Raw genomic sequence first — 27771 nt, 5'->3', positions numbered from 1 at the left:
ATCGACTTACTGGCCTTTGTGTCAAGTACTGGGAAAGACAGTAATGAACAAGACAGATCATGGGTCATGCCCTCAGGGTTGGTAAAGATTCTTTTATGGAGAGTAACTTAATCCTGTAGATTCTTTTTTTTTTTTTAAAGATTTTATTTATTTATTTATTTGAGAGAGAGAGAGAGAGAGAGAGAGAAACAGCATGAGAGGGGAGAGGGTCAGAGGGAGAAGCAGGCTCCCCGCCGAGCCGGGAGCCCGATGTGGGACTCGATCCCAGGACGCCGGGACCATGACCTGAGCCGAAGGCAGACGCTTAACCATCTGAGCCACCCAGGCGCCCAATCTTGTAGATTTTGTGTTTTTCTCAGAATACTCCCTTACTTTCTTTGTCAGCACCCTAATCTAGAATCTCATCACATATGTTTGGACTGCCGTAATTTTTCCCTAATTAGTTTCTTTGCTCCTAATCTCCCGCCTCTTCTGAAAGATTAATCTGCTGAAAACTTAATCTTCAAAACAACACGTTGAATATATTTTACCCCCTTGCAATGCTTTCATTGTTTCCAATTGCCTCTAGGTTATTTTCCAAAGTGGATTCAAGGCTTTTACAATCTGGTCCCCAGATGAATTTTTGCTGAATAAACTTTTCCCCCTATGAAATAGATATCTGAAATTGATGTAAGCATTTTTACTTATTTTCTGGGCTCATGACTTTAATTATACTTTCTGCTTGACCAAACTATACTTTTCTCTTACGGCCCATCCCCCAACCCCAAACATGGCTGGCCCTTAGCACTTGCTCTTCTTTCTGCTCTTACGGCATTTTTCTGCTTTACTATTAAGCATTTAGCATGTGCTCTTTGGTAACGTTACTTATCTTTGTATGTATTTTTCCAGTTCTTCAATTATTCCTTAAGCTTCCTGAATGCAGGAACAGTGTTTTATAAATTTCATCTCTCCCTTGCCTAGTCCAGGCCTATAGGTACTATTTGATAAATATTCGTCAGATTCTTTACACTTATTTTTTAATGCATTCCTTCATCAAGAAATTATTAAATGCCCAGTAAGAACCAGTATGGTCCTGTCTTTGATAGAGCTTACAATTTAGTTGGAAAAACGGACTTTAAGCAAATAATTAAACTGAGACCAACTGCTTTATTCGTTAGTCAGGAAATATTTAATAAGCACCTATCACAGGTATGTTACATGTTGGGAATACAAAGCTGAAGCAAATAGGCTAGTAGAGGAGAATCATATATAAACCACTAAAATAAGGATGTTATAAGTGCAAACAAAATATCCCAGGAGCACAAAGTAGGGAGGGTGTAAACATCTCCGCTGAGGTGTCAGTAAGACTTCACATTTAAGTTGGGTCTTGAAAGTGAAGTTAAATAAGGGATTGGGTAATGCAATGTTCACACAAGGAGGGTGGTTCTTGGAGATCTGATAAGCTCATTCCTATATCATATTCTGAGCAGAAACATGAGCTGGTAATAGGAAGGTAAGCAGCAAAGGCAGAGTTGAGGATGACAGCCTTTTGATGAAACCCTGCTCAGATGAATGGCTAAGTCTTTTTGCGGGGCCTTCATCTAGGCCCTTCCCTGGTTCTGTCCCTTCCGCATGGATAAAGGTTCCTAGGGAAAGATCTTCAATACAAGGACAGAATTAAATCTGGGATCTTTCCCTCTAAGAATCACAGGATGACAGAGTTGGAAAGGATGTCGAAAATCACCCAGTTGTTTCTAATTTACATCCCCCAGAATCTTGGGGATTCTCAAAATGGCAAATGAAAATCTGTATTCAATTTTCGACGTTCCAAAAAACTACCAGAAATTGCACATCTTTTCGTGGTCTTAACTGCCAGGTTTCCTTGTTTTGTGCTAGAATTATATAAGATCCACATTATATCAAAATTCCGACTGAATTGTGTTCAGATTAAATATAATTTGTTTTCCCATTATTGTTATGCTTAATTTGGTAAATAATTTTTCAAGATACAAGAGAGCATGGTCGAATCAATAAAACTGATAACATTTGCTACAATGTTTGCAATCTACAAAGTACCGTTCACTGACTTCATCTTAATTATGCCTCACAATACTGTTGAATGGTTTAACATCAGAGCCCCGACTCCTTGACTCTCAGTCCGGTGCTCTTTTCAACTGCTCAGAGCTCCTGCGTTTTTTTCTCGTGTCCCGGTCTACAGAGCCTTTAAACCGCGACTCGGAAGCACCTGCCCTGCCCTCACCACTGGGTCACACCACCTGCCTCTTGCGCGACAGAGACCGCTCCCTCTCCACGTTCAGGAATGCTGCTCGCCCCTACGCAGGCGTGGTGCAGCGACTCCGCGCCCGCGCCGCTCCGAGCCTGAAGCCGAGACCGTGGGCAACCGCGAGGGTCGGAGCCCAGAGCGCGTGCGCAGTCGCTTTGCGAGTACTCCGCTCTTCTCCCAGCTCCCAAACCATTGTGCAACCCTATCATTCATTCCACTCTCCGTAGCGCTTTCACCTTTTAGGACTGCCTGCCACCGAGCCCCGCCCGCCGCGGTACGTCACGAGCGGCAACAGCTGTGGACGAGCGCGGCAGGCGTTGCTAGGCCGCCACCGGGGGCGCGCTCCGCGCGTCCGAGCGGCCCGCGAAGTTGTCTCCGCCGCCGCTCCCGCCCCTTCCGCCGCTCGCGTGCGCGCACGGCCGGCCCTCGGCGCGCCCCGGTTGGCTGCGGCGGGGCCCGCGGCGGTGGCGGCCTCGGCAGCGGTAGTGGTTTCTCGGCTTTCTTAGTTTCCTCCGCCCCCTCTTGTCGGACGCTGCTGTTTGCTCGCCGTAAAAAAAAATCAACTTTATTGTTCCTCAGCCCCACCTCCCGGCGCGGCGCGGCCTCAGGATGCACTGAGGCTGAGGGGAGGGAGGCGGCGGCGGGTCGCGGTCGCGGACCCTCTCCGAGCGCCCAGCCGGAGGTGGGGGAGTCACGATGTCCGGGAGCCGCCAGGCCGGGTCGGGCTCCGCCGGGACCAGCCCTGGCTCTTCGGCGGCCTCCTCGGTGACTTCCGCCTCCTCGTCCTTGTCCTCTTCCCCGTCGCCCCCTTCCGCGGCGGCGGCGGCGGCGTCCGGCGGGGCGGCCCAGGCCGCGGGGTCGGGCGGCCTCGGGGGCCCGGCGCGGCCTGTGCTGGTGGCCGCCGCCGTGTCCGGCAGCGGCGGCGGGGCGGTGTCCGCGGGCCTGTCTCGGCTCAGCTGCGCGGCCAGGCCCAGCGCCGGCGTGGGAGGGAGCAGCTCCAGCCTCGGCAGCGGCAGCAGGAAGAGACCTCTGCTTGCCCCCTTGTGCAACGGGCTCATCAACTCCTACGAGGACAAAAGCAACGACTTCGTGTGGTGAGTTTGAAGAGCATCGCCCTCCCCTTCGCTGAATGAGGAGTTTGCCCTGTTTGGGCTGGTGGGGTCCGGTGGGATGGTGGTCTGGTCGGTGCCGTGGTGGTGTCTGCAGACCTTCAGGCTGGTGGTTGATGGGGTGAGATGGGGGAATGTTGGGAGTCCCGAGGCAAGGGTGGTGGGGGTGCTAAAGAGGTCAGTGCTGGTGGAGAGGAAGTGAGGGGAGTTGAGGGAATAATTAATAGGGGGCCGGAAGGAAGGTCAGATGAGTGGTTGTGCACAAAAGGAGAAAGTTGGCCCTTGAATTTTCTGGCTATCTGGTGAATTAGGTACCCCGTCGGTCCGGATTGCTTCTTGGAGTGAATTAAACTTGTAAAAGGAGAGGATTAAGCTTCCTGGGATGCTGAGGGATGGAGTTGGTCATAATTTGCTTATTGAAAGTATGGTAGATGGTGCTCTAGACGTGCGTATGGATATTTTAAGGAGCAGTAGTATTTCATGTCTGTATCCCCTCGTGCGTGTGTGTGTGTATAAATATCCTCCCACTTCAAAGGGTAGGCCACTTTTAAATCTGCTGTTGAGGCTACTGTAGTCATAAAGTCTGTTCACAAAAAATTCCACTTGTCACTGAATGCCTTGAAAGAGGGAACCACATTTATTAAACATTATCCATGTGTCAGATGTAACTGACATTTGTATAACAGGCTATATAGTGTACTGGAACTTCTGATTTGAGAAACGCCAGGTATTAGACATTTTGTCATCATAGTTGGCACCTTGAATGATACACAGCAGTATTCAGTTATGATATTTGGCATAGATGGGTTATCCATATTAAGTGAAAGATGGAGTTGATGGTTTTGCTGAAAGTGTTTCGAGATTTTTATTGTTTTTGGAATCCAGAACCCAATCCAAATGGTAGGATTATGAGAAAGGAATTGCTTTTAGCTAAATGAGAATGGGTAGGATTTTACGCTTTTCCTTTGAAGGAAATTGTTGATAGAATATTAGTAGGAAGTTGGCCTGCACTGTCGTTATAGGGGAAGTGGATTTACTTCAGGGTTGAAGATGATGTGAGTTGGCATCATTAAATAAGATAGGGCTAGAAGCTGGAACTGTCGGAAGGATATTGATTAGGCTTAAGAGTTTCTAGTTCTTGCAGTAAAAATATCTTCATTCATATTTTTGCTTTGGTCTTAAATTATTCTGGACTCAGAATTAACTCATTTTTCATTGAAACCTGGCTATAATTGTGATTGTTATTTATAAATAATTTAACCAGCATATGGGTGGATCTAAGAGGTGTTTGTGCTCATACCCAGTAGAGTGCCATATGATGAAGTAGAAGCTGATAAAACAAAATGAGGATTTTCAGAATTTGTCTTTTTAGCCACGATTTGCATTTTAATTTTTAATAGGCTAAAAGAAAACAAATATGCCAGCATTCATATAGGTGCACTGAAATAGTGTAGAAGATGTGAGAAATAAGGGAATCAATCATTTATTCAACAGATATTTATTTGGCACATACTGTCTGCTAGGCACCATATGAGTTGCATTACTACTGGCCATTTTGTAGGGAATTGGAGAGCCATAGAGTAATATAAGCAGCTGGCACTGATTTTTTTTTTTTTTTTTTTTGCAAGGAGGGTGTGGTGGTGATGGTAAGATTATTAAAATTTTTGTCACCTAATTTTTAACAATTTCAGTCTACTCTCCCAAGTCCTAACTGGGAAGTGCCCAGTGAAAGTCTTCAGTTAAAAATTGTGAATATTTCACTTTCTAAAGAATTCATTAATGGGAATCTATTTTCCCAATTCTCAAGCTAGATTTGATTTGGCCAAGCTTTTGGGGTAGAAGATAGGGATTAGTCAAGGCCCAAGAAATCTTTTTCATTTCTAATTGGCTCTGGGTGGCTGGTCTTGTCTTGTATGCTTCAAGGTCAGACTGTGAACCAACCCAAATTACTCTATGGTTTTACATCTAAGTGAAGCTAAAGTTGGAGTAATGGTGATAATTCCTTATTCAAGATCTGTTTATATTTCACATTTCATTTTATCCCTAAGAACAATTCTGGGAAGTTATAGATAACTTCTAATTTTGATGTAATACTAATGTAATTGTATCCCCATTGAGACACAAAGAAGTAACTTTCTTTCTGATTGGACAGCTAAGGGGCAAAATGAGAACTCAGATCTCCCAGTTCTCAAATTAGTGCTTTATTTGTGTGGAGTTAGAAAATTTGTAAGTACATGTATTTAGCCTAGTGGGCCTTTTTTTTTTTTTTTTAAAGATTTTATTTATTCATTTGACAGAGAGAGAGCGCGCGCACAAGCAGGGAGAGGGGCAGAGGGAGAGCGAGAGGGAGAGGGAGAAGCAGGCTCCTTGCTGAGCAGAGCGCCCGCCGCTGTGGGAACTCTGCTATCATGACCTGAGCTGAAGGCAGATGCTTAACTTACTGAGCCACCGAGGTGCCCCCAAAAGATTTTATTTTTAAGTAATCTCTACACCGAACGGGAGGCTCGAACGTATAACCCCAAGATCGTGAGTCGAGTGCTCCAACTGAACCAGCCAGGCACTCCTAGCCTAGTGGCTTGTAAATGTGATAGGTTGGAGGGAAACAGCTGTTGCATAATCACAGGAGAGAAATGTTTTTATCCCTGACCACTCCTTCCTCCTGCCTGTTTGCCTGCCCACATCAAGAGGCGGGACCAGAATTGGAGGCTGGAACAGTAGTGTAGTTTGGAAAAGCTATCCAGGTGATAATGACATGGCCTTTTACCCTTTTTTGAGAACAGTTGATAAAGTCAAATGCCTGATTTTCAGTAACACACATTGGCCTCTCTTGACTTATATCATATTTGAAAGTAAGTTTATATTTAGTTGCAGAATTGATGAACGTTTCAGGGATTTATGGTTTTCACTTAACTATTGGTTTCATACAAAGTATTATCAAGTTGCAGATAATTCTAACAGTGTTTTATAGTTGGAGAATCTGTAGTATAGGAGAGAGTAGTATTTAGTTTGAAGTTGGATAAATCTTTGAAATTCAAAGGAAATTTTTATTACTTGATTTCTCTAATTTTTCTTACGTGATCCATTTAACTTAATTATGAGTCTAAGATAACATCTTTCTTCTAGCACATTACTACTGCCTCTGCATTAGCTTTTCCAGCTACCTGAAATTACTTTTTCTATCCCTGCAAGTCTCAGTTATTCTGAGGCGGAAATAGGTATTTTTAAGTAGATAGTAAGCCCCTTGTTAATTCTGATCACCTGCCTGATACAAAATAGGTAGGAAACAAAATAGATCTGCCATTTAATAAATATGTGACTGCCTCTCTTGTGTCGTACTATTAATAATAGACTGTCCTGAAGAAGCTCACGATTTAATGTGAAGAGAGACTTTTAGTCATATAATTATAGTATCATATCCTGGCATCGTTGCTTCTCTTAGTACCATGGCACGTGTTACTCTTCTAAATTCACATGTCTCACAGTCCTCAAGTAGCCATTACCTATTAATCACATTTAGGACTAAAGAAACCTTTTGATCACTGTTGCTACTGTGTTTTTCACTATCAAAAATTGAAATAAAATAGGAGATATCACATAACTTGTCATGATAAAGATAACTTTGTTTGAACTTTTGGTTATTACATACTTACAGTGTTTATCTTATGGGGTATTGGTGAAAAAAAATTGAAAGTCACTGAATTATGGTATATAATTTTCCTTGTGACAGAAAAGTAAGTGGAAGATTTAGGTGACCTTTTGAAACCACAGTGAGCTTATAAATAGGACTAACTGTAATTTAAAGAGCTTTTAAAGCATATTCAACTATTGAAATAGATTTAAAATTCATTATGTTATTATTGTTATAACATCAGGCAAGAACTTCCTTCAATTTGCAAAACTGAAACTGGATGAATGTTTTGCTTTATAATGCATGCACCATTTGGATGACAGTGATGGCGAAAAATACTCTGCAGAAAATGATATCAAATCATAGCAGTTCATTATGGTCTTTCTGGCTATCAGATGATGGATTGTCAGCATTGTTTTCAGCCGACTTAGGTGAATCAAATGGTAGAATGAATGAAAGAGAAGATTATGAAGCAGGGTATGAAAGACTATCAACTTGAATTCTGGTCTATAAATTGAGAGGGAGGTAGTGATGCAGTAGTGGTTCATTAGTAAAGAATGTGTTGATTAGTAGCTACCCTTTCCTTTTACAAACCTTTCCTGATAATAAGCCAACATTACTTATTTGATCATATTCTAAAAATTGCTGCTTTTCATTTAAAAACTTTAAAAAAATTTTTTTTAAGTAATCTCTACACCCAGCGTGGGACTCGAACCCTCAACCCCAAGATCAAGAGTCATATGCTCTACTGACTGAGCCAGCCAGCCAGATGCCCCTAAAAAATTGTTACTGATTAAAGTAACTAAAGCCTTAAACCTTGTTGCTCATTTTTTCTCCTTGCATATGTATATTGTTACTGGTGTTTTCTGTCGGTTTTAAATAATTATTTTAGCCTGCAACCCTTTTCCTCAAAGCTTCTGTAGCTTGGGAGGAAAGCTTTAACAGTAGAATTAGTCTTCTCTTTCCTGTTAAGATTTGTATTGTACAAAATAAAACGCTTCTTAAATTCTTGTTTTTATATGTGGTGTCTCCCCATCTTTGCTCTTCACTTTGCCCTCTTTATTTATATATGTATGTGGCAGGTTCTAGACCTATAGATTCCTACCATCTCAACTAACATTTCACTGAGAGTAACATGTTTTCTCTTCATATCTTCATATATAAGTTAATTATTCTTTCAGTTTTCGTAATTAAGTTTCATGAACTGATTTTGTCTCTTTCTACGTAGAGAGGAAGGTGGTTTGTAATAGGCGGTCTGATATCTGTTCATTGTAATTCTAGTATTAACCTATGGAAGTCCATCCTTCTCTCTTCCTAGTCTGTGTGGTTTGGTGTGGGTGTTCTTCCCCAAATTCAGAGTTGGGAACACATGATACTAGGCCCAAGTCATGTATTCTCTGGCCTCAGTATTAGTTCAAGGATGGGCATTTTGGTTTTAATAGAGGTAATGAGACAACGTGGGTTAAGTAAAAATTACAGATAACTACTTTTGGGACTCTTTTAGATACTTTAAACTCAGAGTTAATAAATGCCACGTTCACTCCAAAGTGAATGTTAACCATTGGCTTGCAATACATACTCCTAATAAAATATGTGCTCTAGTATAAGCTGTTATTATTTGCCAGGCACTATTCTAATGGTTTAACATTAGCTATTTAATCTTTTTTTTTTTTTAAAGATTTTATTTATTTGACAGAGAGAGACACAGCGAGAGAGGGAACACAAGCAGAGGGGAGTGGGAGAGGGAGAAGCAGGCTTCCCGCAGAGCAGGGAGCCCGATGTGGGGCTCGATCCCAGGACCCTGGGATCACGACCCGAGCTGAAGGCAGACACTTAATGACTGAGCCACCCAGGCGCCCCTAGCTATTTAATCTTTTTTTTTTTTTTTTTTAAAGATTTTATTTATTTATTTGAGAGAGAGAGAGAATGAGAGACAGAGAGCACATGAGAGGGGGGAGGGTCAGAGGGAGAAGCAGACTCCCCTGCCGAGCAGGGAGCCCGATGCGGGACTCGATCCCGGGACTCCAGGATCATGACCTGAGCCGAAGGCAGTCGCTTAACCAACTGAGCCACCCAGGCGCCCCCTAGCTATTTAATCTTAACGATAATTGTTTGATACAGATACTTTTATCATTTCCATTTTATAGATGAGGAAATGAAGGTAGAGAGGAAGATTTTATTTATTTGAGAGAGAGAAAGCAACAGCGGGGTTGGCGTTGGGGCTGCAAAGGGAGAGGGAGAAGCAGGATCCCTGCTGAGCAGGAAGCCTGACTTGGGGCTCAGGACCCCGAGATCATTATCATTACCTGAGCCAAAGGCAGATGTTTAACTGACTGAGCCATCCAGGTCCTGCAGAAGTTACTATTTTTGTATAGTTCAATTCCATGAGTTTTGACAAATGAATACATCTGGGTAACCACCACCCTAATTGAGATCTAGAACATTTTCATCACTCTAGAAAGTTCATTTGTGCCAACACTTCACACTCTATCTGCTATCCTCCCTTTGACACCTGGCAACCAGTGATTTTTCTAGCACTATAGTTTTGCCTTTCCTAGGATTAAAAAAAAAAGATTTTATTTATTTATTAGCAAGAGTGAACACGTGAAGACGTGGACGAGCGGGGGAAGGGGCAGAGGGGAGGGAGGAGCAGACTCCCTGCTGAGCAGGGAGCCCCATGTGGGGGCTCTATCCCAGGACCCCAGGATCATGACCTGAGCTGAAGGCAGGCACTTAACCTACTGAGCCACCCGGGCACCCCTTTCCTAGGATTTTGTATTAAGGGAATCATTCAGTATGTAGTTTTTTGTGCCTGACTTTTTTTATTTGGCATAATGTTTTTCAGATTTAATGTTGAATATACCACTAATTTTTTTCTTTTAGTTGATGAGTAGTATTCATGGATATAACATGATTTGAGTTTTTTTGTTTTCTAGTTTTTGGCAATTGTGAAGAAAGTTGTAAACATTTACGTTCAGGTATTCATGTGGACATACCTTCGTATCTCTTGGGTAAATATTTAGGAGTGTATTGGCTGGGTTGTATGGCCAAGTATATGTTTAACTTTATAATACACTGCAAAACTTTTTAAAAGTGGCTGTATCATTATCATTTTGCATTTCTTTTTTTTAATAAGGAATTTCTTTTTTTTTTAAAAGATTTTATTAAAGAGAGAAAGAAGAGTGCACTGGCGCATGAGCAGAGGGGAGGGGCAGAGGGAGAGGGAGAAGCAGATTCCCTGCTGAGCAGGGACGATGTGGGACCCAGTCCCAGGATCCCGTGATCATGACCTGAGCAGACCTGAGCAGATGGCAGATGCTTAACCGACTGAGCCACCCAGGTGCCCTATCATTTTGCATTTCTATCAATAATGTAGAAGAGTTCCAGTTCCATATTCTTGCCAACATTTGGTGTTTCAGTTTTTTTCAAAGTCTTTCAAATTTTAGTTATTCTACTGGGTGTGTAGTAGTATTTCATTATCATAATTTGGATTGCCTTAATGACTGATGACATTGAACATATTTCCATGTGCTTATTTTCTCATTTGCATATCTTTTATAAAATGTTCTAATCTTTTGCTCATTTTTCTCTTGTTTGTCTTATATATGCTGGATACAAGTCTTTTGTCAGTCCTACATATTGTGATGTTTTCTCCTGGTCTTTGCTTACCTTTTTGTTTTTTTAACAGTGTCTTTTTTTTTTTAAAGATTTTATTTATTTATTTGAGACAGAATGAGGGAGAGAGAGAGCTCATGAGAGGGGGGAGAGTCAGAGGGAGAAGCAGGCTCCCCGCCGAGCAGGGAGCCCGATGCGGGACTCGATCCCGGGACTCCAGGATCATGACCTGAGCCGAAGGCAGTCGCTTAACCAACTGAGCCACCCAGGCGCCCCTTAACAGTGTCTTTTGAAGTGCAAAAGTTTTAAATTTTAAGTCCATTGTATCAGTTGTTCCTTTTATGGTTTATGACTTTTGTGTTCTATCCAAGAATTTGTTGCCTAGCATGAAGTCAAAAGATTTTCTTATATATTTCTTCAAGATGCTTTATAGTTTTCTCATGGGTAGATAAATGATCATTTCATGTTAGTTGTTATATACTGTGTGTGGTAAGGGTTGAAGATTTTTCCTCTCCTCTATTGATAACCAGTGATTGTGGCACCCATTTGTTGAAAAGGCCATCTTTGTTCATTGAATTTTCTTGGAACGTTTTTAAAAAATTAATTAGCCATAGGTTTATAAGTTTATTTCTGGACTCTTTGTTCTTTTGATCTGTATGTTTATCCTATGCCAATACCACACTGTCTTGATTACTGTATCATTTTAGTAAACCTTGAAATCAGATAGTGTAATTTTGTTTCTGTATTTCAAAGTCATTTGGTTATTTAGGTCCTTTGCATTTCCACAAGGATTTTAGAATTAACTTACCAATTTCTTCAAAAAAGCATGCTAGGATTTTAATTTGAGTTACTTTGAATCTATGACTCAATTTGGAAGATATGATATCTTAACGATATTGAATCTTTGAACCATGAACATAGTATATTTCTTCAATTATTTAGGTCTTTAATTTCTCTTAGCAGTGTTTTTATAATTTTGTAGTTTTTCAGTGTTTGGAACTTGCATGTATTTTGTTAAACTTAGCCCTAAGTGTTTCATGTTTCTGATGATGATGTAAATATTATTTTAATTTCAATTTTTAATTGTTGCTAATATATAGAAATAAAATTTATTTTTGTAGGGCGCCTGGGTGGCTCAGTCATTAAGCGTCTGCCTTCGGCTCAGGTCATGATCCCAGTTTCCTGGGATCGAGTCCCGCATCAGGCTCCCTGCTCTGCGGGAAGCCTGTTTCTCCCTCTCCCACTCCCCCTGCTTGGGTTTCCTCTCTCTCTGTGTCTCCCTCTGTCAAATAAATAAAATAAAATCTTTAAAAAAAAAAAAATTTATTTTTGTATGTTGACCTTATATCCTGTGATTGTTAAATTTACTTGTTACAACAGTTTTTTTGGTTGATCCTTTGAGGTTTTCTGAGAACACAATCATGTCATCTGCAAATCAAGACAGCTTTACTTCTTTTTTTCCAACTTCCAGTTTTACTTCTTTTTTTATGCCCTATTCACTAATTTTTTAAAGGGATTGTTTTGTATTTTCATGAGTAATACTGGTCTGTGGTGTTCTTATAAAAAATATATATCTTGATGTGTCTTCACATGGTCACCCCGTGATCTTTCTGTTGTCTGTATTCTAATTTCTTCTTATAAGGACACCAGTCAGTGGACTAGGGCCCAATATACGATTTCATTTTACCTTAATTACCTCTAAGGCCCAGTTTCCAAATACAGTCACATTTGGATGTACTGAGGGGTTAGGATTTCAACATATGAATTTGGGGGAAGACACAGTCCAGCCCATCACACAGGGTAATGCTGGTAATCCCCTTTCTAAAGGGGGATGAGAAATGTTATCTCTTCTATTCTCTGAAAGAGTTTGTATGGTATTGGTATGTTTCTTCCTTAAGTGTTTGGTAGAATTCATCAATGAAGCCAAAGTTTTTGTGGGAGGGTTTTATTACTTCAGTTTCTTTAATAGATAAAGGGATATTCCTGTTCTTTATTTCTTGAGTAAGCTTTGGTAGTTTGTCTGCTAAGGGATTTGTCCATTTCACCCAAGTTATTGAACTTACCGACATAAGTTCATATATTGCCTTAAACTTTGAATGCTTATGGGATTGGAAGGGATGCTGCCTCTTTCATTCCTGAGAGTGGTAATTTGTGTTTTCTCTTTTTTTCTTGAACAGTTTAGAAGACTATCAATTTTATTAATCTTTTCAAATTACTGGTTTTGGTATTTTGGTTTTATATATAGTTTGTCCATTTTCTATTTTACTAATTTTTAGGTTTATTTTTATTATTTCTTTCCTTCTATTTTAAATTTCATCTTTTTTTGGTTTCTGAATATGGAACTTAGATAATTGATTTGGCCTTATTTTCTAATCCTCACAGTAGTGGTATATTTTAATTTTCATTCAGTTCAAAATACTTTGTCATTTCCATTGTGATTTCTAGTTTGAACTGTGGGTTATTTAGAAATACGTTGTTTAATTTCTCAGTGAGAATTTTCTGGATATTGTGTTTTTGATTTTTAATATAATTCAGCTTTGTTCAGGGGATATGATTTGTATGAATTCAATCCTTTTTTTTTTTTTTAAGATTTATTTGTTTATTTGAGATAGAGGGAGAGACAGAGTATAAACAAGGGGAGAAGCAGAGGGAGAAGGAGAAGCAGACTCCCTGCTGAGCTGGGAGCCCTAAGTGGGGCTCCATCCCAGGACCTGGAGATCATGACCTGAGCTGAAGGCAGACCCTTAACCATCTGAGCCACCCAGGCGCTCCTGAATTGTCTTTTTAAATTTATTGAGACTTGTTTCATTGTCCTCCATAAGCTATATCTTTGTTAATGTTCTATATGCCCTTGAAAAAAATAGTATTTTGCTGTGTGTAGGTTGGCATATTCTTTAAATGTCAAATAGTCAGGTTGGTATTACATTCTATATGCCCCTGTTGATTTTCTATATACTTGTTTTATCAATTCCTGAAAGAAGAGTGTTACAATCTTTAACCATTCCAACTATAATTGTGGATTTGGCTGTGTCTTGATTTAACTTTGTCAGCTTTTGCTTTGTGTATTTTGAAGTTTTGTTAGTAGGGCATACACATTTAGAGGTGGCAAATTGATTTCTTTATCATTTGAAATGTCTCTCTTTATTCCTGGTAATATATGTTGTGAAATCTAATTAGTCTGATGTTAATATAGCCTTTCCACCTGTCTTTTTATAAGTGTTTACATGGCATGGTTTTGTTTTGTTTTTTGTCCCTCACTTTTCTACATCTGTTTTAATTAAAGTAGGTTTCTTATACATAGCATATGTTTGAATCTTCCTTTTTAATAAGATGATTTGCCTATTAATTGGATTGGTTAGGCTGTATATATATGTATTGTGCTGCCTGGGTGGCTCAGTTGGTTAAGCATCTGCCCTCTGCTCAGGTCATGATCCCGGGTCCCTGGGATTGGAGTCCCGCATTTTTTTTTTTTTTTTTAAAGATTTTATTTATTTATTTGAGAGAGAGAATGAGACAGAGAGCATGAGAGAGGGGAGGGTCAGAGGGAGAAGCAGACTCCCCGCTGAGCAGGGAGCCCGATGCGGGACTTGATCCCGGGACTCCAGGATCATGACCTGAGCCGAAGGCAGCCGCTCAACCGACTGAGCCACCCAGGCGCCCCCGGAGTCCCGCATTTGCTCCCTTCTCCGCAGGGGCTGCTTCTCCCTCTGCCCCTCCCCCTGCTCGGCTCTCAAATAAAAAAAAAAGATTTATTTATGAGAGAGAGAGAGAGCAGGGGGAGGGGGAAAAAGAGAATCTCAAGCAGACTCCCCACTGAGTACAGAGCCGATGGGCACAATCTCAGGACCCTGAAATCATAACCTGAGCCAAAATCAAGAGTTGGATGCTTAACTGACTGAGCCAACCAGGTGCCCCTAGGCTGTTTATATTTTAATATTGTTATGATAAGCTTGGTTTTGTGTGTATGTCTTACTTGGTCTTTGTTTTCTATTTTTCTCTTCCATTCTGTTTTTGTCGTCTTTCCTTCTTTTGGATTAATTGTTTTGTTTTTTTTTTTAAAGATTTTATTTATTTGAGAGAGAAAGAATGAGGGGGAGAGAGCATGAGAAGGGGAGGGTCAGAGGGAGAAGCAGACTCCTTGCTGAGCAGGGAGCCTGATGTGGGACTTGATCCTGGGATTCCAGGATCATGAACTGAGCTGAAGGCAGTCGCCCAACCAACTGAGCCATCCAGGCACCCTTAATTGGGTATTTTTAAGATTTCTATTTTATTTCCACTATTAACTTATTAGTGATAGTTGTGTGGGGTGAGGGTGTGTGTTTGGCAGGGAGTTCTTTAGGGTTTACGATACTCATTTTTAATTTTTCATGCTCTGCCTTCAAATAATGTTACATCATTTCATATACAATGTAAGAATTTTGCAATAGTGTGCTTCCATTCCATAGGATCTATTTTGTTACTGCCTTGTGGCTGGAAATATAAATTCTCTATTCCTTTTATTAAAAAATTAAGGTAAAATTCATACCTCATAAAATTCACCATTTTAACCAATTAAAGTGTACAATTCAGTGGTTTTTAGTACATTGCCAGTATTGTGCAACCATCACCACTATCTATTTCAGAACATGTTCCCTCCAAGAGGAAACCCAATTCTCATTAAATAGTCACTGCCCTTCTCTTCCCTTGGCAACCACTAATTTGCTTTCTGACTCTATAGATTTGCCTGTTCTGGACATTTCATATAAATGGAATCATACAATATGTGGTCTTTTGTGTCTGGCTTGTTTCACTTAGCATAATGTTTTTAAGGTTAATCCGTGTTACAGTGTGTATCACTTCTTATGGCTGAATAATACTCCATTATATTGATAGATCATGTTTCTTTTATCCACTCATCAGATGATGGACATTTAGGTTGTTTCCATTTTTTATTTATTATGAATAATGTTCTTATGAACATTTATGTAGAAGTTTTTGTTTGAATATAGTGTTCTCCAGGCTCTGTAGTATTTACCTAGGAGTGTAATTGCTAAAGTCATATGGTAATTCTGTGTTTAACATTTTGAGGAACTGCCAAACTTTTCAAGAGACTGCACCATCTTACATTCCCACCAGTAGTATGCAAGGTTTTAAATTTCTCTGCATCCTCACCAACATTTTTTTTTTTATTATAGCCAATGTAGTGCGTGTAAAGTATATCATTGTGGCTTTGAATTATTTTCCCGTATTGACTAGTGATGTTGAACATCTTTTTATGGACTTATTGGCTATTACTACCTTTTTTTTTTCTTAAAGATTTTACTTATTTATTTGACAGAGAGAGACAGCGAGAGAGGGAACACAAGCAGGGGGAGTGGAGAGGGAGAAGCAGGTTTCCCATGGAGCAGGGAGTCCGATGATGCGGGGCTCAATCCCAGAACCCCGGGATCATGACCTGAGCAGAAGGCAGACGCTTAACGACTGAGCCACCCAGGCACCCAACAATTCTTTTTTTAAAGATTTTATTTATTTATTTGAGAGACAGAGCACTAGCAGGGGGAGAGGAAGAGGAAGAGGGACAGCAGACTCCCTGCTGAGTGTGGAGCCTGAGCCCAAGCCCCAGGACCCAGGTCGTGGGGTCCATCCCAGGACCTTGAGATCATGACCTGAACTGAAATCAGACGCTTAACCAACTAAGCCACCCAGGCATCCCTTTAACCACTAAAACACTTTTTTAAGAAAGTTACTTTAAAAAATCCATATAGGGGTACAAAGGACCCATCTTCCATGCAGTTTAGAGATTTCTTTTACCCCTGGATAATGGGATGGGGTGTCGTCTAATGAAACATATGAGATATGGAACCTCCCCTGTCCCTACTTCCTTGTAATAGAAATTTCTGTTTCTGTAACCTCTCTTGTGTAGGTATCTGTGTTTTTCTTCTGTGTGAACTTGATGTCTTCTCATTGATTGGCCTGTGATGGGTGCTCTTCTGAAGTGTGACTAAAATATAGCAATTATATCATCTTGGAATTGGCTTGAAGAGATAGTTTTGGACCAGTCATATTTTCTGTCTTAGGAATTTGAAATAAATAAACACCTGAGTTGGACTATTTTAATTAATGTTCTTGTTGTAGTATTGGTATTGAAAGGACCGTATATTGTAAGTTGACATCCTTGAGAAGTAGAAAAAAGAAGCTGTTAAGTCACGTTAATGGTAGAATACTAGCGAAAATCTATATTCCATATTGCTGTGCTAAAGTCTGTAGATCCACCTTGAATCCAACCCTCAAATCCGTTGAGGCCTAGTCCTGGTGTTTGCCATAATTCTCTTAATTGCTGCACCTTTCTTAAATGTACACGAACCTAATTAAAATTCTCCAATTCCAAGCCTTTGATGATAGTTAGAACTGATATTCTGTTTGAGGAGGAGCCCTGGGAATGTGTGAAGAGAACTAGATCCAGGTCAAGATCGAGAGTGTATTGGGTAATTTTCATGCAGGAGGAATCAGTAGTGACGCTTCTTGGTCATATTTGGTTTCCTGATCTAAGCTACATTTTTTTTTTTTTTTCCTTTTGTAAATACCAGAGATTGGTTCCCTGCTTATCTTTTCATGACTATTACTTGTATTAATCATGGTGTCCTTTCTTTCCTGGCCCATTGTGGTCTCTTATCCTTTTAAAGTTTCTGTTCCTGAAGCTAGCACATAGCTATTTTGAGTCTCCCTTATCCCCTTTTTTTATGTTTTATTTTTTTAAAAAATTTATAAGTTTTTATATATTTATTTATTCATTTAAGTAATCTCTGTATGCAACGTGGGGCTTGAAATCATGACCCTGAGATCAAGAGTTGAATGCTCTTCTGACTGAGCCAGCCAGGGGCCCCTTTCCCCTTCTTTTTTTAATAAAGAAAAAAAAATTCCCTTATTAAATTACAGGGTCTACAAGTTTGCCTTCTATTCCTTTTCTTCCTTACCTTATCTGACTTTATTCATGGAATATGTGACATAAGACAATGTTAAACACAGGTCTTAATGGAAATAGGTTAGGGAGAAATCATTTTACAAAATACCAGATAAGTTTAATCTCTACTTTTTGAAAAAAGATTTCAGTTTTGTCAGAGCTTTTTATCATATCAAATCAAAGTAGAAAGGAGTGTGATGATGGGACAGAGGCTGGAAGTGAACTGCTGCCTGTGAAGATTGTTATCAGTGTTGGTGTAAAAGGAGGATTTGAGGTTTATTTTTTCCTTTTCACCCATTTCCTTGTCTTTCAAGGAAATTCTTTGGGGCCAGTTGAAAATGGAGGATGGCTTGGGGATGCTTGCATGGCAACTGGTGTAAGGGGAAGGAGGAAGGTAGAGAAATTTCAAGTTTTGGACATTTTGAGACATTGTAAATTATAAAATTGCTGAAAAGAATCAGGTAGTAATTGCTAGGGTTTGGCATTTGGTGCCAAAATATGAAAGTGGTTCTTTGGTCTTGTTTATGTATTTATTTATTTTAATATTTTATTTATTTATTTGAGAAAGAGAGAGACTGAGAGAGAGAGAGCACGAGGAGGGCACAGGCAGAGGGACAAGCAGACTCCCCACTGAGCAGAGAGCCTGACACGGGGCTTGACTACAGGACCCGGGGATCATGACCTGGGCTGAACGTAGACGCTTAACCGACTGAGCCACCCAGGTGCCCCTCTTTGGTCTTGTTTAGATAAGATATTTATTTTTCTAAATGACTGAATTGTACCTTGCTCTGATGATCTTGGTAATGTTTTGTTTTTAGTACTTGACCTTTGAAATATTTGAATGCTTGGTTAGTTATGACCAGAACTACTAAGAGACAGTTGAAACAATTTGTTGCGGTGTAATGGAATTAGTGTCAATACCAAGATATACATGGATTGAACAATATATTTTATTCAAGTGTTTTGAGGTTATACTTTGTACTATTCAATAAGTTTGGAAGCAGTTTTTGAATTAGGCAATGTATACAAATGTTAGGAAGATTACAAATACAACACTGATTAAAAATGTAACCTGAGAGTCAAACTGATCGTGATATGACCCTTGCTTAACTGAGATGTGTGCTTTATTAATTCAAAATAGTGGTATTTAAAAAACAATTTTCTGTATCTGTTCTGTAATGTTGGTTTTTGAATGCAGTTAAATGACATAGATAAACCTTTTGGCAAGCTTAAGTTTGTGCAGTATAATATCTGCCTTAAGTTTTTAGTGGTGGGTATGGAAATATCTTCCATAGAAGATACTCTTGAATGAAGAGTAGAACTCTTCAAGAACTCTTGGATGGTCTTTTTTTGTTTTCTTTTTGTGTTTTGATTTAGATAATGTCTGTTGATCTATCTTCACATTCACAACTTCTTTCCTTAACTTGTGTTTCATGTATTGATGAGCCTATTGCAGTAATGCTTTGTGTTTGATGTGTTTTAAAACTTTCTAGGAATTACATTTTACTTTCTCTTATAAATTCATGTCTTTTGCTATATTTTTCAGGTACTGTATTTTTCAGCTCTTAGAGTTTTAACTGGTTGTTTTGTATGTCTTCTATTTTCCTCATTATACCTTTATGATCCTTTAAATCATTGAGCATATTTGTAATATATGTTTTGAAGTCTTTTCTGCTAATTCCAGTATTTATCTTTTTGTTCCTATAGCCTGGTTTTCCTCCTTTTTATGGGTCACATTTTCCTGCTATTTCAGACACCTAGTAATTTTTTTTATTGGATAGTGGATGTTATAAACTTGCATTTACAGAATGCTGGATTTTGTTTTCCTTTACAGAGTATTGGGCTTTGTTCTGGTAGGAAGTGAGGTTCCTTGCAGATCAGTTTGATCCTTTTGAGTATTATATTTTTTAATTAAGTTAATTTTTTTGTAATTAAACTTTTTATTTTGAGAAAATTGTAGGTTCATGTGCAGTTATAAAAAATTTTTTTGAGGGGCACCTGGGTGGCTCAGTCGTTAAGCGTCTGCCTTCGGCTCAGGTCATGATCCCAGGGTGCTGGGATCGAGCCCCACATCGGGCTCCCTGCTCGGCGGGAAGCCTGCTTCTCCCTCTCCCACTCCCCCTGCTTGTGTTCCCTCTCTTGCTATGTATCTCTCTGTCAAATAAATAAATAAAATCTTCAAAAAAATTTTTTTTTTTGAGGATGGCTGATGAGGAGCCATTTTTCTAGAGCTACTTTAGCTCCACTACTAATGACTCTTCTGGGTTTTCTGTTGAATGCCCTGCATTTTATTGCTTCCTGGTCATTTTTAACTGATCTTACAGAGTTTTTGCCCTGGGCATGTATGACTAGTATTCAGCAACAGACTTGAGAACCCTGTGTAGATTTCTAGAATTCTTTCCCTCAAAGAGCTCAGTACTATGCTGTCCACTGTCTGAAAGCAATTTTTCTTTTTTAGTTTTTTTTTTTTTTTTAAAGATTTTATTTATTTATTTGACAGAGAGATACACAGCGAGAGAGGGAACACAAGCAGGGGGAGTGGGAGAGGGAGAAGCAGGCTTCCCGCCGAGTAGGGAGCCCGATGCGGGACTCGATCCCAGGACCCTGGGATCATGACCTGAGCCGAAGGCAGACGCTTAACAACTGAGCCACCCAGGCGCCCCTGAAAGCAGTTTTTCATTTATCCCTCCTCCCCCTCTAGTTTTCTAACTGTATATAGCAAGAGGGTAAGTGTACTTGCAGTTGAATTTTTACAAGTGCAGAGTGAGCTGATTGTGTTTTACATTATCCTTTGGCCCATCCGAGGCTCCTCTCTTGCTTTGTTTTACTTTGTCTTATTTCTTTGATTCTAAATTGAACTTTTTTCTTTTTCCTTTATACTTTGACATATCTGAAAATTGATGTTTTATAGATGATGGAATTTTTATTTATTTTTAATTTTTTAAAAAAGATTTTATTTATTTATTTGGCAGAGAGAGAGACAGCAAGAGAGGGAACACAAGCAGGGGGAGTGGGAGAGGGAGAAGCAGGCTTCTCGCCGAGCAGGGTCCTGGGATCATGACCTGAGCTGCAGGCAGATACTTAACAACTGAGCCACCCAGGCATCCCTAGATGATGGAATTTTTAAAAGAATTCCTGTTTGCTAGGTGGCAGTTGGATGTAGCTTCATGTAGTCACTTCATGTCGATGTGTAAACATAGAAAACGCCTACCTCAAAACATGAATGTAGATTTCAGCAGATGGGAAGAAAGTCTCTGAGACAATTGTGAATTATTGTTTTCTTCCCTATGAACTAAGTATTTGTATGTGGGAGTGAAGGGTGGAGGAGGTTCTGGGATGAGGTAAATTAGACATGTTTAGCAACATTCCTAAAGCTGGAGTCAGATGTAAGTTAGCTGGCTAAATGTAAACTTGGTTTAAGATCCCGGTACCAATAGCATTTAGTTCTGTCATGGATTCTCTTAATAAATGTTACCTCACCAAAATAATAGAGAATATTGTGTGGAAAAATCTAGATATCAGTGACTTAGTCAAAAGTGATTCAGGAAGTTAGGTTCTGAAGAATGAGAATTTTGTAGGAAAATTCTAAATATATGCAGGTGCATTTTTTTTTTTTTAACAGCAGTGATTATGATAAGACTTGTTTAGGTCTAAAAGAGTGTTTTAGAGAAGCATAAATAAAATTGTTAGCTGGTAAGAAAGTATTGTCATAGTTTATTTAGCCTAGTTTTTCTTTTTTAGTAGTGTAATAGTACATCTTGCTATTTTTTTAAGAGGGGGAGGGGCAGAGAGAGGGAGCGAGAATGAGTCTCAAGCAGACTCCCTGCTGAGTGTGGAGCCCCACTAGGGACTCAGTCTCACGACCCTGAGATCATGACCTGAGTAGAAATCAAGAGTCAGACGCTTAACTGACTGAGCTACCCAGGTGCCTTGGTACGTCTTACAATTGATGACATTCTTAGATCCTATTGAATAAGGGATTGTATTCCTTCCCCCATTTCATTTTTTATTCTCTTGACTTCTTCGTTTTCTCTTTTTGTGGTTTATACATGTCCTCAAATACATGTATCCTTCTGAAATATATTTTTTGCAATTTTTATATTTATATAAATTGCATTGTGCCACAGATCTCATTTTCATTTCTGTTTTCACTTCACAAAACATCTAGTCATGTCTCCGTGTACCTTTGGTTCATTCCTTTGACCATTGCATGATGTGGTTTTTTTTTTTTTCATGATGTTGTATAGTGTATGTTCAAGCGCGTGTTGCTTCTCCATTCTAGTAATTATGAGCATTAGGGCTGCCTCTGAATCCCTGGTGTCACCACAGGTACATTGCTTATTGCAAGTATCCTCATGCATATTCTCTGTTGACATATGTGGACATTTCTCTTGGCTCTGCACGCACATTATGCACAGTCACATGTGTATACATAAGTACATACGTATATGTGTATATATTTACATATATACAGCACACATATAATTAAGGGTGTATAGATGTATATATCTTTATCTATTTGCATATAATCTCAGGAGTGGGATATAAATACTCAGTGCAGGTTTCTTGCTAGAATATCTCTGCATGAAGATTCTTGTTTTTTCATATCCTACCTAACATACTTGGTGTTCCAATTTTCTAATACTTAATGGTGATAAACTGTTACTTTGTTGTGGTGTTTTTTTGTTTGTTTTTGCATTTTTTGATTACTACTGAGTTGGAATATTTTTTCATATACTTGAAAGGCGATTTGTTTTCCCCTTCTGCGAATTAGGAATTCACATTTTTTCTCATTTTTTTCCTGTTGGGTTTTCTGTCTTGATTTATAAGAGTTACTTGTGTTATTGTGGTGTGGGAGGCATGAACAGTCCCAGCATGGCTTTAAGCCATTTGTTACCTTTCCCCCCTTTTTTGATGATGCCATGGTGTCAGGAGTCCATAAAACGTTTGGGGGATCTATAAACATTTTTGGGGCATCTGTATAAAGCTTTGGAGGTAGTATAAAATTTCAGGTATTTATGTTTGGCCTGGCTACCAATACTTGATATACCTGTACTTGGACATAGGTCTTTGAGCTTATCCTCCTTGATTGCTATTCATTGGCAGAGTGGAAGGGTTTCTAAATGGATTGTTTACAGCTTTACCTAGAACTAACTCTGGGTATGTTCCTCCCTCTCAAAACTGAGAAGAGTTAGTGGTGTTTTGTTAGGGTCTCCTCTATTTTCTGTATTACCTGTGGTATTTCATCCCTTTCTTGGGAGGGGTAGTGGTTGGTTAGTCCTCATCTTCTGTTCTATTCTGCCTATTTCTAAGAGGAATTCCTTGAAGTGTTTAGTGGGGGTAGATGTCACTCTTCCCAAGTTTCTATCATTGATACAGATTTTTCTGTAATCTCTTTTGTATACTCTGTTATTTATTGAATGTTGTATACCAGGAATTGTATGGAGTAGATAGATAATTTGTGAATCAGTACAGTGATTCTATGATGTAAGTATCATTCCAGTTAAAAACATGAGAGGGCGCCTGGTTGGCTCAGTTGGTTAAGCGACTGCCTTCGGCTCAGGTCATGATCCTGGAGTCCCTGGATCGAGTCCCACATCGGGCTCCCTGCTCGGCAGGGGGTCTGCTTCTCCCTCTGACCCTCCCCCCTCTCATGTGCTCTCTCTCATTCTCTCTCTCTCAAATAAATAAATAAAATCTTTAAAAAAAAAATGAGAAACAGGATTAGAGAGATTTCACACATGGCTCCAAGTCAGAAAATTGTGGTGGCATATTTAGGATTAATTTCAGTTGAATTCCACTTTTTGCTGGAGGTCTTGATCTTTCACATAGATAAAAAGGTAGCTTTGGTGGTAAGAATGGAGACTTTCTTCTCTTTCATTCACATATTACTCAGAAGCCATTCCTTAAATGCTGCTATTTAAACTGATCTGATAGTAATTTTTAGGTACTGCATGAAACTTCTAGTATTAGAGGAACACATGATATGATATGTATTGTAGTCCTCTTTTTTTTCTTTTTTAAAGAATAAACTAATGAGTGCTAGAGCTCTATGTGAAATAAACCTATTGTCAGTTCTTCCAGTTTACAGGTTAAAATCCTTGATTGATTTTTCTCTTATACCCAACATTTAATCCATAGCAAGCCAAAGATCTACCTTCAGATTATATCTAGAATCTGATCACTTCTCACCAACACCACTGCTGCCACCCTCATTTAATTCAGCACCTTTTCTCAACTAAATTATTATATAATAGCTTTTATTTTATTTTTTAAAAAGATTTTTATTTATTTATTTGACAGAGAGAGACACAGCGAGAGAGGGAACATAAGCAGGGGGAGTGGGAGAGGGAGAAGCAGGCTTCCCGCTGAGCAGGGAGCCCGATGCGGGGCTCGATCCCAGGACCCTGTGACCATGACCTGAGCCGAAGGCAGATACCTAACGACTGAGCCACCCAGGCGCCCCCAATAGCTTTTATTTTTATAATGGCTTCCCTTTAGTCTACTTTCAGTGTATAAGGTTGAGTGATCTGGTTTATCACTGTGTCAGATTGGGTCATTCTTCTGTTGCAGATTGTCTAGTAAATTCCTGTTTTATTCACTGTAAAAGCTAACGTCCTTAACATGATTTAAGAGAGGTTTTTTTTTTTTTTTTTTTAATATGTACCCTCATTATTTCTCTGGCTTCATTTTTACTATTTTCCCATGTATTCTACTTTACACTGACTACCTTGCTAGTCTGAACATATCAGGTGTACTACCTCAGGATATTTGTACTACTCTTATTGTTTGGTTGATGTTTTCCCAGACTTCTGTGTAGATCATTTCCCTACTACTTTGAAATAGTTACTCAAATGTCAGCTTCTCATTGAGGCTTCTCTTACTATCCTGTCTAACCCAATCTAACACTTCCTATTCTCCTTCCCTGCTTACAGTTTTTTCCTTATTATTTATCTCTATCTAATCTTACTATATAAGGTCTTCCTTATTTATCTTGTTTATTGTCTGTCTTTTCCACTAGATTATTGAACCATGAAGGGATTTTTTTTTATTCACTTCTTAGTCCTTGGTATCCAGAACGGTGTCTGGTATGTAGTCAGTACCTAATATATAAATTTGTTGAAAATTTTAGAATTTCTGAGAGAGTATTGATAAGTATTTACAGTTGATTCATTCTAGGTGCTGGGGCCAACATTAAAATATTCATTGGGGGCAATCTTAGAAGTCTGGACTAAGAGATCAGTCTGCTAAGACATTTTGCATCTTGCTTCTGAGCTTCAGTTAATGCAGCATAAAACAGAGATGTGATGGTATTATTAAACTTACAAACATAATTACTTTGGGAACAGAAAGATCTCTTTCCTCAAAACTTAAAAATGCTTTTTTAAAAAAAGATTTTATTTATTTATTAGAGAGAGAGAGCACGAGCGGCAGGGAGGGGTAGAGGGAGAAGCAGACTCCCTGCTGAGCAGAGAGCCCGATGCAGGACTCGATCCCAGCTCCCTGGGATCTGAGCTGAAGGCAGACGCTTAACTGACTGAGCCACCCAGGCACCCTTAAAAATGCTTTATCAGAAGAGTTGTTTAAAAGGTTGGTATGTTAATATCTAGACCTTCTGTGATACAAAATTTGGATATTTGCTACTGTCTACCTAACAGTTGAATTTTAGGAATTAATCTGTATTGGGACTATAGAGTTCCACTCAGGGGGACAGTTTTTTCTTTTAATCAAAATATTATATGGAGTAATTAAGACAGTGTGGTATTAGTAAAAGAATAAACAGATCAGGGGCACCTAAGTGGCTCAGTCAGTTAAGCGTCTGCCTTCAGCTCAGGTCATGATCCCAGGGTTCTGGGATCAAGCCCTGCATCAGGCTCCCTGCTCGGCGGGAAGCCTGCTTCTCCCTCTCCCGCTCCCCCTGCTTGTGTTCCCTCTCTCGCTGTCTCTCTCTCTGTCGAATAAATAAATAAAATCTTTAAAAAAAAAATAAAAAGAATAAACAGATCAGTAGTAAGGAATAGAAACTCAGAAATATACCAATATAGTCAATTGATCTTTGACAAAGGAGCAAAGGCAATACAAAAGAGAAAAGATAGTCTTTTTTAGGGCACCTGGGTGGCTCTGTCAGTTAAGCGTCTGACTCTTAATTTTTTTTTTTAAGTTTTTATTTATTTGTCAGAGAGAGAAAGAGAGCACATGCACACGTAGCAGTGGGGAGGAGGCAGAGAGAGAGGGACAAGCCTGGAAGCCGGCTCATGACCTGAGCTGAAGGCAGATGCTTAACTGATTGAACCACCCAGCCCTAAGTGTCTGACTCTTGATCTCAGCTCAGGTCTTGATCTCGATCTCGGAGTTGTGAGTTCAAGCCCTGTGTTGGGCTTCTCGCTCAGTGTGGAGCCTACTAAAAAGAAAGGGAGAGAGAGAGAGAGAAAAGATAGTTTTTTTGATAAATGATGCTGAAACAACTGGACATCCACATGCAAAAAAAATGAATCTAGACACAGACCTTATACCATTCACTAAAATTAGCTAAAAATGTATCACAGACCTAAATGTAAAATGCAGATCTATAAAACTCCTAGAAGATAACATAGGGGAAATCTAGATAACTTTGAGTTTGGTGATGATTTTTTGGGTATAATGCCAAAGGCATGATCTATTAGAAAGAAAGGAGCAACAAACAGAACTTCTTTAAAATTAAAAATTTCTGCTCTGTGAGAGACACTGTTCAGAGAATGGAAGGATTAGCCACAGCTCAGGAGAATATATTTGTGTAAGACATATAAAGAACTTTTATCTAAAATATACAAAGAACTCTTAAAACTAAACAGTAAGAAAACAACCTGATTAAAAAATGGGTCAAAGGAAAAAAAAAAAAAATTAAAAAAAAAAAAAGGGTCAAAGGACCTCAACAAACACCTCACCAAAGAAGCTATGTTGGTGGCAAATAAACATATGAACAGACACTCCATATCATATGTCATTAGGGAAATGCAAATCAAAACAACAAGGTATCACTATACACCTATTCGAATGGCTATAATTTAGAGGACTGACAACACTAAATGTTGAGGAGGATAGGGAGCAATAGGAACTCTCACTCTTTGATAGTAGGAATGAAAAAATGGTACTGCCTCTTTTTGGAAGACAGTTTGGTGTTTTTTTTTTTTTTTCTTTCACAAGACTAAACATACCATACAATTTTTGTTTGTACCCATTGGTATTTACCCAAAGGAGTTGAAAGCTAATTTATACACAGAAACCTGCCCTTGGATGCTTATACATTCTGGAATAGACAAAACTATGGAGACAATAAAAAGATCAGTGGATGTGGGTGAGGAGAGAGAGATGAGTAGGCAGAGCAAAGAGGATTTTTAGGGCAGTGAAGAATAATCTTTATATTATAATGATGAATATATGTCACTCTACTTTTGTTCAAACCCACATAATGTACAACATAAAGAGTGAACCTTAAGATAAATTGTGGACTTGATGATTGTGATGTGTCAGTGTAAATTCATCCTTGGGGGAAAAATAGTGTACCATTCTGGTGAGTGATGTTGATAATGGCAAAAGCCATGCATGTGTTTGGGGCAGCAAATATATGGGAAATCTCTGTATCTTCCTTTCAATTTTGTTGTAAACCTAAACTGCTCTTAAAGAAAATAAAGTCTTGGGGCGCCTGGGTGGCTCAGCCGGTTAAGCGGCTGCCTTCGGCTCAGGTCATGATCCCAGGGTCCTGGGATTGAGCCCCGCATCTGGCTCCCTGCTCAGCCGGGAGCCTGCTTCTCCCTCTCTCTCTGCCTACTTGTTCTCTCTCTCTCTCTGTCAGATAAATAAATAAAATCTTTAAAAAAAAGAAAATAAAGTCTTTAAAAAAAAGGGGGTATGTAAATGTTGCTTCCACTCTGGGTTTTGAGCCTTAAGACATCTGTGTGAGCACCCAGTGACAAACTGTACCTGTAAAGTAAAATCTGTCCTTCCCAAATCTGCTCTTCAGCACCCTTCATCCACAACCTTGGATCACAGAGCAGCCTACACGGCTCATCGACACGCTCTTAGGAGGGTCCCCAGCCTTGCTTTCTGAACTCCATTAAGCAGGAGTAAGACGGACTTTGTTTCAAAAGAGAAATTACCAAATCTCCACGTTGAGGGAGACCTCCTTTTTTCTCAATCCAGCAGAGTAAAGGCTGACAAAAGAACACAGTCTAAGCCA

At 39.4% G+C, this 27771-nt stretch overlaps 1 protein-coding gene across 6 annotated transcripts in view; it reads left to right on the top strand.

Moving 5' to 3' along the window:
• The first annotated feature begins 2706 nt into the window (after nucleotides 1-2706).
• COP1 (COP1 E3 ubiquitin ligase) overlaps nucleotides 2707-27771 on the top strand; it is a 240103-nt gene continuing 215038 nt past the window's right edge. For 4 of the 6 annotated variants that reach the window (XM_081824647.1, XM_031025015.2, XM_081824646.1 and 1 more), the window contains exon 1: nucleotides 2708-3357. In XM_081824647.1, coding sequence (XP_081680773.1) covers nucleotides 2960-3357 — 398 coding nt within the window. In that variant the 5' untranslated portion in view covers nucleotides 2708-2959. Of the gene's footprint in view, nucleotides 3358-27771 lie in introns of all 6 variants that reach the window. The other 2 variants (XM_081824645.1, XM_081824644.1) reach the window with 2 other exon arrangements.

This window comes from Leptonychotes weddellii, chromosome 6 (genome assembly GCF_054177405.1).
Source record: "Leptonychotes weddellii isolate Sample4059 chromosome 6, ASM5417740v2, whole genome shotgun sequence".
NCBI lineage: Eukaryota > Metazoa > Chordata > Mammalia > Carnivora > Phocidae > Leptonychotes > Leptonychotes weddellii.
The sequence above is the reverse complement of the archived record's forward strand: the minus strand, read 5'-3'. Positions and strand labels throughout refer to the sequence as shown.